Raw genomic sequence first — 14,085 nt, 5'->3', positions numbered from 1 at the left:
TTAAAATGTACTGAAACAAAATGTTTGGGAGGAAATGTCAATATTGTGTGCGCGCATGTGATCGTTGTTTGAACGGCTCACATAAACCGCTAATTGATTGCCTCCCCAGGGAGGAGTTGACTTTCGAGATGTTGACCCTGGAGCCACGGGCGTCGGATGACGAGACCCTGGAGTCAGAAGCGTCTATTGGAACAGCAGACAGCTCTGAAAACCTGAACCTGGACTCTGAGGGAGCCACCTCCGACTTTTCAGGTGTTTACAAGTTATATAACCCTTGTTACATAACTTGCTCATCCAGTTGCTTAATATATTCAGCTTGTACTGTACTGTATAATAACACTTCGAGAGAGAAGTCAGAGCAGAGAAGCTTCACTGGTGTGTCTCGACTCATTGCGCCGGGTCTCTTCACAGAGAGGGGCCCAATGCTGGCGGCTGTTTGGACTCGGAAACCCGATGGGAAAAGCCCCCGACGGCGTCCTCTCAGGCGACAGCCTGACTCCCTGGACTCTGTGGACTCCTGCTCCACTATTTCATCCTACTCCTCGGCATCCCACTTCAATCCATCCTCCTGTTCCTCCGCCGCCACGGCTCGTCGCTTTCAGTTCCGCTCAAAATCTCCCTTGTCGGGGTCGGCCCAAGCCGCGGCCACGCAGTGCGACGGCCAAGATGCCAGCCACACAGCGGAGCAAGAAGGGGCCGATGAGGAAAGGTCCCAGTTTTCCAGCCGAGGTACTTTCAATCCGGAAAAAGGCAAACAGAAACTGAAGGGGTCCAAGCAGTCGATCCTGAGGCACAGCAGAGACAGCGGCGGCCACAGCCGGGACCCGCCCGATCTACCCCAGCACCTGGTTTTGTACGGCAGCAACGAGTTCATGGTATGAGAAACGCTGGGTCACCAAAGCATTCACTGGCCAACTCCCCAGGCAAACGCATTCTCTCCCAGGGAGGAAGGAGGAAGCATCCTATCTCAAACGCACTCCCGCTTAGCCTTTCTTTGCTCAAGTCCACAGAAGATTGTCCCCCCAAGTGCCACGTACAGCGTTCACCACCGCCGGCGAAGGAGGAGGAGGGGGAGTTGCTTGGCAGAGGAACAGGAACCGGTGGAAGGGCTCATCTTCTTTGGACGGTCACCCATGCTCTCGCAGTGCCTTGGCGGTTCATCACTGAGCGCCAAGGTTGGACAAGTTGAGCGGGAATACAGGGAAAAGGGAATGTCGGCATAAGTTGGAGACGACTCTGCACCCGGGGAATGTTTGGAAGCTGAAAAGCAAAAGTAGTGTGCTAGGTTGAATGAGGAGCGGTTAAGCAACTAAGTCAGTGATGGCATGTCGTCATGGACTAAAAGAGCTCACAATCATTGGCTGCTTTAAAAGTTTACAGTTAATAACAATCAGTATAAGCAGTGATTGCTCTATTATTACAGTTTCCCTTAAGCCTATTTAATACATTTAAATGTCACAGAAACTATAATTCTAAACTATATAACTATATTATCCAGGTATAAATACTGTACAAATCTGGAACACCAGTGACTGCTGGGTAGTTGAAGTCAAATATTTATCTTTTGTTTGATTATATTGGAGAGAGGTGTATGAATATGGGCTGTGGCTAAGATTGCAAAGAACGTGTAGTAATGTGTGCGTATCCATGTGCCGTGCACACATATGTGACTGTGTGCGTGAGAAAACCACTTAATGTTTTAAGTTTGTGCTGCTTTTCCCCCTACGAGGGAAGTACCACCATCAAAGGGACCAAGCTAGCTGGTGTGTATTCCGGCTGAGGGAACCCTGGCTCTGTAAAGAATGTTGGATGTGTATAAATTCCCTGCATTCACTGCTTATCAGCCATACAAATAATTGTAATGTACAGGACAATGCATTATGTACAGTATAGTGGACAAAAATGCCATTCTTTCTTGAAACCTGTTGTTATCCTGTTGGATGCCCCGTTTCAGTGTTTGCTCAATAGCAACCAAACGAGAACTCAAAATCACCTGTTTGTTTGTCATTATTGTGTGTGTGTGTGTGTGTGTGTGTGTGTGTGTGTGTGTGTGTGTGTGTGTGTGTGTGTGTGTGTGTGTGTGTGTGTGTGTGTGTGGTTATTATGTAAGCTGCTTTGTTCCTATTCAGTTGTTCTTTGCAACTGAAAGGATAACATTTATAATTCTATAAAACATATCTCAAACTTACCATATCACTACCACAGGCCATTGACATTTTTGCCGGCATTTCATTATATAATAGAATTTAATTAGGGAAGGGACAGAAAGAATGTTGTTTGTTTGATTGATGAATAACGTCAATTAAACACAAATAACCTCCGGCCTCTCTATGGCTTAGCCATACTTAATTATCAATGTAAATGAAGTATGTTGACATGAGGGAGGCTTTCCTGTGTCCCTGCACAGCTGTTGTATGGCTTTCCTGTAAAATATTAAAACAGGTAGTCAGTCAAACTCTGAGAAAGTTGTTTTAATATATTAAAGATTAGGATTAAAGTGATAGTAATATAATATAAAATTCGATTTTTTTATATAATACATTTTGGATGTATTTATATGCGCTACTCACAAAAAGTTAGGGATATTCGGCTTTCAGGTTAAATTTCAGGATGAACCTAAAATGCACTATAACCTTTACAGGTGAACTATATTTGACCTTCTCTAAACTTTTGAATGCACATGTCCAACTGTTCAATGTTTCAGTACTTTTTGCACAACTTACTGTTCTCTAACAAGGAGCTGAACGGCAAAATTCACAACAGGTGTTTGATCCATGAATCGGCCAATACATTTCCTGGTTCGATTAGAATTGGTATTTAAACAGTCCTCTTCATCATGCTGTTCACATTTTGACATCATGAGACCAAGACGACACCTAAAAACTGATCAACAGTACCTCGCCATTGCGAGGCTTCAAACAGGATGTTCTCAGAGGGAAGTGGCTGGAACAGGTTGCAACAGAGATACAGAGTCTGGAAGAGTGACAGAAAGACATAGAAGTGGACGTCCTTTGGCCACATCCCACACTGATGAGCGCTTCATTGTGAACAGTGCCCTGCGGAACCGGATGACGATGCCACTCAACTCCAGGCACATTTAAGGGAGGTGAGAGGCACCCAAGTGTCACGTCAGACCATTCCAAACCGTTGACATCAGCGTGGTCTGCGTGCTAGACGACCTGCAAGGGTACCTGACCACACCACCAGGCGCAGGCATCATCGTCTTGCACGGGCCTGGGAGCATTGACGCTGGACGAGGGACCAGTGGCCTCAGTGCTGTTCTCTGATGAAAGTCGATTCACGTTGAGCAGAAATGATGGCCTCCAACGATGTTGGAGACGTCAAGGAGAGCGCTATGCATCAGCCACTGTTGTCACCAGACGAGCCTTTGGTGGTGGTGGTGTTACAGTGTGGGCAGGTGTGTCTAGTCAATACAGAACTGCCCTACACTTTGTGAATGGTACAGTGACAAGCCCATACTACCTGAATAACATCATTCATCCAGTCATTGTGCCCCTGCACGAACAACACAGGCCTCATTTCATCTTCATGGGCGACAATGCTCCAGCTCATGGAGGTGGCATCATTAGGGAACAGCTGCTGGAGACTGGGGCACCTCAAATGTAGTGGCCTGCACTTTCTCCAGACCTGAATCCCATAGAAAACCTATGGGATCAGCTGAGTCGCCGTGTAGAGGCTCGTAACTCTGTGCCCCAGAACCTCAACGACCTGAGGGCCGCCCCTCAAGAAGAGTGGGGGGTCAGGCCTCAGCAGACAATAAGTCGACTTGTGAACAGCATGAGACGTCGTTGTCAAGCTGTAATTGATGCTCAAGGGCACATGACAAGTTTTTGAGACATTGACTTTTTTTTTGTTGTGGTAAACCCACCACTGTTGTTGGCTTTTTTTTTTTCAATAAATTGTTTGAGATGAGGAAATCACCATTGCATGCTTCTACTTAAATGCCCTACTTCCATGATATAATATCACCGTAGCGTGAACTTTTTACATTTTCCATAAATTTCACCCGAAAGCCAAATATCCCTCACCTTTTGTGAGTAGCGTATTTTATAAAATATTTCATACATGATATATTCTCGTATTTATGCAAGGAAAAACTATCTGATTTGAACTATAAAAATCTCATACAGAGCCTAGTGAAACAACTCCTGATGAAAACATCAGTAGGTGGTTCTTTGTCAGGTGTGAACAGCAAAAAGAAAAAAGTATTAAATATTGATCAAATAATGTTACGCCATCTCGGATTCATTAAGCAGTTTAGGACAAGATATAAAAATGAACGTACATTTTCCTTTCTCACGTAACACCATCAGTGACCATTTTCACCTGATGCTGCATCCAATTGGAACTCGGAAATCGGTAATTCCGAGTTGGTCGTTCCCACTTCCGAGCCTAAATCTGTCCCATTCCTCGTGTTCGGGAAAACATGGACGCCCCGCATTAAACGTGTGCTTGTTTGGAAAGCCAGTGAATTCAACAAGCTACAAAACGTCTGATAACTCGGCAAACTTGGGCCAGAGCGATCTATCTGCGCCGATAAATTCCGAATCGGAATTCCGACTTTAATGGCGGCTCCTCTGCGCCTTTCCCAGCAGGAGGTCGGATTTTCCCGATTTCAAACCTCAATGGAACGCAGCATTCTTTCAGGTGGCCGGACGCGGCCCCGCCCATCAGGCGGCGCATGCGCAGGGGAGCGCTGTCACACTCGAGCCATCTGACCCGGGGGAGGCAGGAGCGGTTTTGTTTTGTTTTTTAATTTACCTTGAACACGAGTAGGTAACCTCTAAAAAAAATGTCCGGAATTGACAACAACCCGTTCGTCAACTCGGTGGATATTAATCCTTTCCAGGTGAGACAGACATTGCTCCCTTCGTTACGCGCGGGGTGGCTTTAATATCCCCGTTTCGGTGGGAATGCTGTGGAACTATGCTGCGACGAAACCTGTTGGTTGGGTTTCTGGGTTCGGAGCGAACGATTCGTTGACACCGAATGGTCTGAATTACTCGGATGTCGGCAGGAGGGTTGGCGTGCGAGTGAATCTTCCACTCACAAACTGAAAATAATAATTACTGGCGACTGAAAGTTCAAGACTTAAAAAAAAAAAAAAAGGGCCAAGGCATTTGGTTGCGAATAGGTATTGGATGTGACTGATTTGTACTTGCGTATTCCACCTAAATCTATCTATCTATCTCACTAAAGGATTTTCCGGACTAAACGACATAAACAAATAATCAAAACACGTTTTTCGACGGAATGAAACGGTTCTCGGTGAGAATTTCCATTCACGACGCCAGAGCCGAACGACTACCTTCTTCACGGCGTGACTCGTCCAGAACCGAAACTCAAAAAAAGAGTTGAACCTTTCATCACCTGTACCGAGTGATGTTACTATTGGCTGAATAAATAATACCTTCCTCCCCGTCCATCACCTGTGTCAATCTATCCAGGTCCAACACAGTCACTGTGCTTATGAATTCACGATTTTTACCTGCCCGATACAACAATCCCCCGCATCGACCGAAATATGCAGCGGTGTCTTATGTTAACTGTACCAATAGCCATTGGCGACAGAAGATGCCGACATCTACCTTAACATATCAGGAAGCCTAACCTGTTTGTGCAGAACTAAGTTTATATGCTTTTTGGAGAGAAAATAATTGCCCAAAAGGCCTGTTTCCAGTGTATGAGGAGACAGTTTAAACAACTGCAAGTGAGGGAGGCGACACCTCTGGAGACTGGGGAGGAGGGCAAAGTTTTGGTGTTTCAATGTCTATTAACCATAGTCTCCAACCAAGTCGCCAGGCTAATAATTGGTTACTAAATGATTATTTTACAGGACGATTCAATTGCCCAAGCCACCACTCGAGCCCTTGAAACGACGGCGGAATACAACCCCTTTTCTGCAGATGGAATGGTATGCTTTCTGCTCACTTGAACAGTTGTAATATTTACACTGCCTCCTGTATGAAATGATAATCAATAGGTTTCTTGTTTTGCAGGGGAACACCAATACCACTATCCCCGTCTCGGCTGCCTTATCGCAACCTGCTGTACTACAGGCTTCTGTGGAGACTGACCTCAAAGTAAGCAACACACACACACATGCAAGTCGAGTCAAAAGAAAGATAACAAATGTTGGTTGTTTGTGACCATAATTTTAGTTGTACTAGTGCTATTGTAAGCATAACCCTCTCTCAGAGTTGAAACCATCACACAAACAAATGGGGCAGGAATAAAGACACACAGTCATTGTGAGGAGAGTGCATTGTAAATATATTTAGGGCCCTCAGTTTGAAAAGGTATTTAGAACCCAATTTGTATGGCACACCAATTAGTCAATTTGTGACTTCCATAAAATGTTTGTTTACACCATATAGGAACTAGGCTTCGGCCAATTTATGATTAAATTGTCTATCGGTGATCGACATTGATGACAGATGATTGACGACATTTTTCCTGGTGGATAACAAATATATATATATATATATATATATATATATATATATATATACAAATATATATATTTATTTTTTATATAATATTTTTATTTTATATTATATATATATATATATAATTTAGTTATAGGATATATTATGTAACATAATGTGTTAGTAGTTTATCAATCCCAATGAGGAACAATAGATTGACATTGGCTCCTCTCCAGGACGATCAGGAGAACACGTTGTAAGGTCAGCTTTAGAACAGCGGGGGTTTCTCTGAGCACGCGGGTAATTAACCAATAATTATGTTTAAAAAAGCGCTTTTATTAAGTGCAGGTGTTAGGCATGTCTTGGTAGAGTAGCTCCAATTGTAATTTCCACAGCAAAGACCCATGTTTGTTTAAGATGTCTCTACCATCTTGCCCTCTGACGTTGTCTGCCAGGAAACCGCTGCCGCCGCCCAGGTCAACCTGATCCGACAGCAGGAGGAGCTGGAGAAGAAAGCAGCTGAGCTGGATCGGAAGGAGCAGGATCTTCAGAACATGGCCATGGGCAGAGGTCTGCCGCTCGGGGGTGAGACGGGCTTGACTGCCCCTGAATTAAACTGTTCACATACAACATTATTCCCCATATTACTTCTCTCTTTTTACAGCTGCTTTGGAAGTAGTGACATAATCTGGACATATTTAAACAACTTAAAAAAAAATGTCTCTTGTTTGGACCAGCCCGAGAAAACAACTGGCCACCTCTCCCGAGGTTCTTCCCCCTGAAGCCCTGCTTTTACCAGGACTTTGAAGAAGATATTCCCGAAGATTACCGAATGATCTGTAAAAGAATGTACTACCTTTGGATGTGTAAGTTGTACACCACACCCTGCTCTCAGTATTTTCTAGAAAGTATTTTGTGTCATGGTAATTGTACATAATCTACAATTATTTTCTAACATAATCGTTTTTCGTAATTGTGCTTAGAAAGGCATCGGGTTCCACTTTGTATTTTTTTTCCACTGAACCCTCCTTAAAAGTCACAGAACATCAGCTTCCTTTTTTTCCTCCGTGCATCCAGTCCACTGTGTCACTCTGTTCCTCAACGTGCTGGCCTGCCTGTCGTACTTCGTAGCCGACACTCAGAGCGGCGTAGACTTTGGCCTTTCCATCCTCTGGTTCTTCCTCTTCACCCCCGCCTCCTTCATCTGCTGGTACAGACCCATCTACAAGGCCTTCAGGTACACACTGCAGCTCTTTCTCCTGTGGGAATATAATGACAACAAACCAAATCTACCAGAGAACAGCTCTCGCAGAACAGCTCTGTTCAGTTGTCACAAGTCTCGCACCCAGATCACTGTCATGTGTTATTTATTTAATACAAAGAGACCAAATTAGACTTCACAAGTGCTTCCGCAGCACCTCGTCCATTCAAACAGCCACGGGGTGGGTGTGGGTGTGGGGGTGGGCGTGTGTGCGTGTGTGCGTGTGTGTGTGTGTGCGCGTGCGCGCGCCCGTGTGTGCGTGCGTGCGTGCATGCGTGTTTGTGTGTGTGTGTGTGTGTGTGTGTGTGTGTGTGTGTGTGTGTGTGTGTGTGTGTGTGTGTGTGTGTGTGTGTGTGTGTGTGTGTGTGTGTGTGTGTGTGTGTGCGCACACCTTCAGACGATGGTCGTGCATTGGGATGATTGTGACCACGTTCTAAGGTTGGGGTAAAACATACTAGAGTTTTCCTTTCACCATTTAAGAAATTACTGTAAACATTTTTTTTATATATAAGCAGAATTTAAATAAAAAATATATTAAAAACCTAGAAAAGAAATGTGAAATTGGTATGTTGTGTGTTTCTGGCTGCTGCTCCGCTGCACTGCCATATCCCCATCTCTCCTTCTTCGAGCAGAAAATCAGGCCAGAATAACGTAGTCTGAACTCGGCATATGGGAAGCGGTAGTCCATATCGCCATATACTCTTATTGTTCTGTTATGATGGAAAATAGTCAACCTTAATTACAGTCCAATCTGTAACGTTCTGTGAAATAAGAAATATTGTAACTAAGCTTTACCTTATTAATCCTTTATATTGATAAAAAATACAAAGAATAATAGATAAAAGCTGGGGCCACCCATTACCATAATAACCTATTTCAACATTAAAATCATCATCAATCAACATCAAATCAAATTATGGAGTATTAATCAAGCGTTAAAAAAAACAAAACTGGTATTGTGAGTCAAAGTCGCCAAACAACCAGGATAACATTGATACTTAAAAAACAAACGAATAAACAAATAAATAAATATAAGGCTGCCGACCAAATTACTCTCCCTATTTGCCACATTTTTGACATCAGCCTGAAACTGCTTGTTATCCCCTCAAGCACGGGTGGGGGTCTAACGTTTACTCCACCGCCTTTAACGGAAGAGCTCCTTTTTTCTCGCAGCTTGTTTGCCACACTTGAGCAAACTTCTGGAAAGAAATACAATGTTTTATAACCCGACTTTCAGCATTCATAGTGGCTGCCCCGTAGCGGTGCCACGGTTATAGATGTAACCGGTGTTGCATCTTAGAGAAAGAATAATAAAGCGTACCTCATAAGAAGGGCACAATGGGGTACCATGGGGCAGGTGCTCAGACAACCCCCCCCCCACCTCATAAGAAGGGCACAATGGGGTACAATGGGGCAGGTGCTCGGACAACCCCCCCCCCCAGGTACCTGCCGCTCTGTATAAGAATCTTGTGATAATAATATAGCAATATATAATATTATATCAAACAGAAAGATTTTGATTTATTTTATTTCCTTGGTTTTTTACTTATATGGAAAATGAAAAAGTTAAACGTTTTGTTTCTCCTCCAGACAGCGGTGCACACCGGCTCCCGTGCCTGTATTTTTATTTTAGATGTATTCATTTTCGTTTGTTTCCTCCATGTGTGAACCAAATTTGTTGAACACTACTGAGTTAAGGGACTGTCCAATTCCTTACTCCGTACTGTTCCAAAAAAAATAAAACATGCGTCCCCACTGTCAGGATGCATTGTCCCCATTGCTTTCTGTTGCTATGGGACTTAATTTAGTAAAAACTGGATGTTTTTGTGTAAATACTTTACTTGTAAATAATAAATCCTGCACTTCTGGAACCGGGAGACCGCATTTGCCACATTACATTACGTTCTACGTTCGCATAAACCCCACCGTGCACATGCATCCGCCCCCGATAAACTATATCGCCGCTCGGAATTTTGCACGATCGCCCAAGCCTAGCACGCAGCTGAGTCGCAGTACAGTCTGCGGAGTCACATTTCACTTGTCACCAGAGGACAGAAAGAAAGAAGGCTCTAGACCTTAGATGGCGACCCGTCTCCCTCCATGTCTTCCCCCCCGTTGTAAAATGTCTGGTGTTACCGGTAACATCGGTGTTGTCATGAGCTCATTAACCGATGGGATAAATTTCTCACTGTGGCATCCCTACTGTGCCCAGAAGGTCGACAAGTCGAATAATCAGTCGGAAGCCCGTCAGTCGACTGAGATTCTTCAAGTCGATTAGTGTTTCATCTTTTGTTTTTTAGCTGTCAGTCAGTGTGCATTACTATAACAGGATATAACACATAGAAGCTTATAAAATGCACAGGGATAACATTTCCTTGAGCATTTATCAATAAGGGGAATCATGAGTATATGTAAGTGTGAATCGTGTACGTCCGTTCCTCAAATGTCAAATAAATCTGCTAAAAACAGTGTGGGGACGGTGCACAGAGGGATGGGGTATGGTTATAATGTTACGGGTACCACTACTCTTACCGATGCTGCTTATCAGTCCGGTACTTCTTTTTTATTTTTTTATTTTTAAGAGAAAAACAAATTAAGAACAGAATTAACACTGCTTTATTTTGTGGACATTACGCATGGAGAGGGGGCGGCAGGGGCGCAATCTGTGCCCTTGTCTCCTCGTGCGTGTGTGAGAGTGAGGCAGAGGGAGTCGGCCACGCCCCCCTCGCACATATCTCCATATCTCCTGTGATGGAGCAGGAGAGAGAGGGGAGATGTCTCTTCTGATCCGAGCGAAAATGCATCTTCGACGAATATCTTAATGTTACTGCAAGTAAAAAAATGATATAGTGATATAGCTGTGGAGGTGTGTTCTGGCCCCTGGGCAAAGGAATGAGAGAGAGAGAGAGAGAGAGGATGTGGAGGCAAAACAGCGCCAGTTGTATTTATGTAAAGGTTCAAACAAAATGCAGCTCGTGGGTCAAAAGGTCAACTCAAAGGCTCGCAGGCAAACAAGGAAATATTCCACTAGATCGGCGCTTGGGTGCGCTCCCACCGTGACGTGTTTGGCGCGTTAGGTAGAGCCCTCCTCTTGCCCGGTCCACACCGTGTCCTGCAAGCATGCCCTCTTTCCCTGTGGGGAAAACAAACCCTAAACCACTTGGATTGGACAAATCAGCGGAGTCCCTCCGTTGATTTGCCCGATCCTCAGCAGCTGAGCGCCCCCGGGATGGGAGTCTGCACCGCCTGTCTGCAACGGCGGCTTGACCACGCCCCCTTGGCCGCCACAATAGCCTAAATAAATAGAAAATCTATTTTCTTAATATCGCCAATACCGTTAACAGTACCGGTAACATTGGGGCTTATCAATACCAAATCTTTAATAATTTAGCTGATGACTCATGAAACTCTGAGTCGGGTACAGCCCTAGATTATACTATGGGATATCTAAAAAAGCCCATTGCATTTGTTTATTTATTTTGACCTGTAAAGTGAAATATGTGACTGTTCCTGGTTATAATATTAAGTTCAAGTTCTTTTACAAATGTGATTAAATCAGCATTACACATTAGTGTCACAAACCAAGAGGGTGAAAATACTCTTGAAATAGTTAATAATCTCAATAACATGAGGGTCCATTGTATTTTATTCATTTTTCCCTCCCTTTAGGTCCGACAGCTCCTTCAGCTTCTTTTTCTTCTTCTTGGTCTTTTTCTTCCAAGTGGGCGTGTACATCATCCAGGCAGTGGGGATCCCTAGGTGGGGCAACAGGTCAGTGAAACCCCTTTTAAAGCCTAGACGTGTGGTTTTTATTTTTTATTTTTATGTTTTGTTTTGTTGTTTTAATGCATGTGACTATGGTTAATGACTAACAATGTGTTGCTGCTCTCATTTAGAGCGTGTGCTCTGCTTTGGGGTGGATTGTTCCAGCGTTTGATTTGTTTTCTCTGCTTGGGCCTGCGTGTCTGGTGGGTGCGCTCTGTCCCGCTGTCTCTTTGACAGATTCCCGCCGCCCTAATGTGGTTCTGCGCTCTTTGTCTGAGGGGCTACTTTGTGTGTGTGTGTGGACCGTCGTGCTTTCCCCCGGGTGCTTTCTCTCCTTTATACCGTACAGTAGGTTATTCAACTCCTCTACACCAGCAGTGCAGCTTTTACTATTTTCATCTGTTTTGGCACTACAGCCAACATGTGACATGTCAACATAGTTATTCCTGTTTGTTTGTGCTCCCTGGTTCTGACAGTGGCTGGATCTCATCCATCTCCATGATAAATACAAACCTGGCCGTGGCCGTGGTCATGATGGTGGTGGCCGGCTTCTTCACCATTAGCGCTGTCTTTGCTGTGATCCTACTGAAGATGGTAAAGTATTATTACATAACATGCTATACATCAATCAGGTGGAGTCAGTTGGTGCAGTTTGAGAGCGAGGTATCTGGTGAGTGGGCAATTTGTTGCAGCTCTAACCTGTTGGCGTCTTGTGTCATCTTTCCAGGTCCACTCCAAGTACCGCAGGACGGGAGCCAGCTTCTCCAAGGCCCAGCTTGAGTTCTCCCAGGAGGTTTTGTCCAGTCGAACCTTCCAGTCTGCCTCCGCCAGCGCTGCCACCTCTGCCGCAAGGAACGCCTTCCAGAGGAACTAGGACAACGCTGGGCTACCACCACCTCGTTTTTAAAAAGTTCTTAATTCACAGCACTAGTCGTAACATCGATCTGTCTGCGTCCCAAGATAGTGGCCGCTCTTTCGGCCTTGGCTAAATTCTTATTGAAATAAAGGAGAAATAGGATTCACAAGCCTCTGGGTAGCATACAGGTCAACCTAGAGCTAACCTAAAAAAGTGACCATCGTTCACCAAAACTAAACAAGATACCAGACCCCTTGTCCTGACAACAGGTATGACTATTTACATGACACATCATGCATGTAATTCAAAGCAGGCACCAGGTGGTACACATAGATTGCACTACCGAGAAGCGAGGCTGCTGTAAAGACATTTCTCCAACTCCTGTCGCTTTCCGTCCATTAGATAGCTGTTGGCAAAACTTTCCTTTCTCTCTCCTTGTACATATAATGTTTAGCAGTGGGTTAAATGAACAAGGGTCCCAGTATGAAAAGATACATTTATAATTTGGTATTATTAACTACCTACCTTGCTGTGAGGCTTTTTGGTTGACTAATAAATCCCTATTATTGTAGTATTTTTTGATGACTGTATAAGGCACCCTGAGCTTCCCAAGTGAACCTATTATTGAACGATCTAAACTATTTTATTTGTGCCCTTAAAAAGGCTTTTTTATGTTGCAGTTCCTTTCTACTGACTTTTCTCAAGGAACCTTTTTTCAGGATACTGTTTAAAACTTGATTTTGGGTAAGAAAAATAAATAATAATAATAATAATAATAATATGCAAGTTACATTAAAAATGTGTGTTACAGTTATGAAGAGTTGTACATCTGAATGTCTTGTGAATGTATCTTACACAATATGAATGAATAATATCTGGATTTATTTTTGCTTACTTTTTTGACACTGAAAACCTAGTTGGGGTTTTTTTTTTATGAAGGTTAAGGGATGAAGTTGTTTTTCTTAATTTACTGCTGTACCAGACTATTGGAATAGATGAAGTGAGGTAGGATAAGGTCAAATGAAGACACAATTGAACTTATTTTTCCATGCAAAGGTAAATAGGTAGGTAGATAGGTTTGTTTGCTGGTAGATGGCATAGTTTGGAAAATTTTGCAATGTCTAGTACTGCAGTATTGTTTTTATTTTGTTACAACAAGCCTGGGTCATTTTCTCTGAATACAAAGCTGCTGTAAGATGGATTGTTAAAAAAATATATATGCCTGAGAAGTTACAGAATAAAAAGTGCAATCATTCTGCAGTCTTTCTAATAAAGTGTTTCAGTGGCTTTCATTGAAAACATAAAATTGGCCTGATTATGACTGTTCTGTCTGAAGGGTTTGAATCAAATCCATCCTGATTTTGGCTTTGCTAGAAAACTATATTGTGAATTTCAGACATACTATTCTATGAAAAAACGAATCCCGATTATATCATTTTAATTGCGTTATAAAAACTAATTTATAATTGAATTTGTTATCGTTGTATCTATAATTCTGCACTGCTTCGTTGTGAAAACGTTGTCAGGCTCGTTCGTTCATTTTGGATGATTCAAATCGTTTCCGGGCTTTTATGCTGCATTCCATTTCAATCGGAACTCAGACCTCCTATTTGGAGAAGGGTCCAGGAATGGCCGTTCAAGTCTGAATTTGGGGGAGGGTTGCTCGGGGTCGCACGTTTTGTCGCTTTAACGCTCTTACGAGCTTGACAAACAAAACACACATTTCATCGCGGGCGCCGATGTTTTCCCCCCTA

The 14,085-nt window shown here is 43.5% G+C and overlaps 2 protein-coding genes across 3 annotated transcripts in view; both read left to right on the top strand.

The window, feature by feature from the left end:
• myo9aa (myosin IXAa) overlaps positions 1–1,986 on the top strand; it is a gene marked incomplete at its 5' end in the record, with an annotated part of 73,534 nt that extends 71,548 nt beyond the window's left edge. For both annotated transcript variants that reach the window (XM_079997574.1, XM_079997573.1), the window contains 2 exons: positions 110–252; positions 412–1,986. In XM_079997574.1, coding sequence (XP_079853700.1) covers positions 110–252; positions 412–881 — 613 coding nt within the window. In that variant the 3' untranslated portion in view covers positions 882–1,986. The remainder of the gene's footprint in view (positions 1–109; positions 253–411) is intronic.
• A 2,749-nt stretch (positions 1,987–4,735) lies between these two features.
• Positions 4,736–13,558, top strand: scamp2l (secretory carrier membrane protein 2, like). The gene is made up of 9 exons (XM_079997430.1): positions 4,736–4,870; positions 5,858–5,935; positions 6,021–6,104; positions 6,905–7,034; positions 7,187–7,315; positions 7,527–7,686; positions 11,380–11,481; positions 11,952–12,069; positions 12,203–13,558. Exons 1-9 carry the CDS (start codon positions 4,814–4,816, stop codon positions 12,347–12,349), a joined length of 1,005 nt encoding a protein of 334 aa, XP_079853556.1. The 5' UTR covers positions 4,736–4,813; the 3' UTR covers positions 12,350–13,558.
• Positions 13,559–14,085: the final 527 nt, after the last annotated feature.

This window comes from Zeus faber (assembly GCF_960531495.2).
Source record: "Zeus faber genome assembly, chromosome: 3".
Lineage (NCBI taxonomy): Eukaryota > Metazoa > Chordata > Actinopteri > Zeiformes > Zeidae > Zeus > Zeus faber.
The sequence above is the reverse complement of the archived record's forward strand: the minus strand, read 5'-3'. Positions and strand labels throughout refer to the sequence as shown.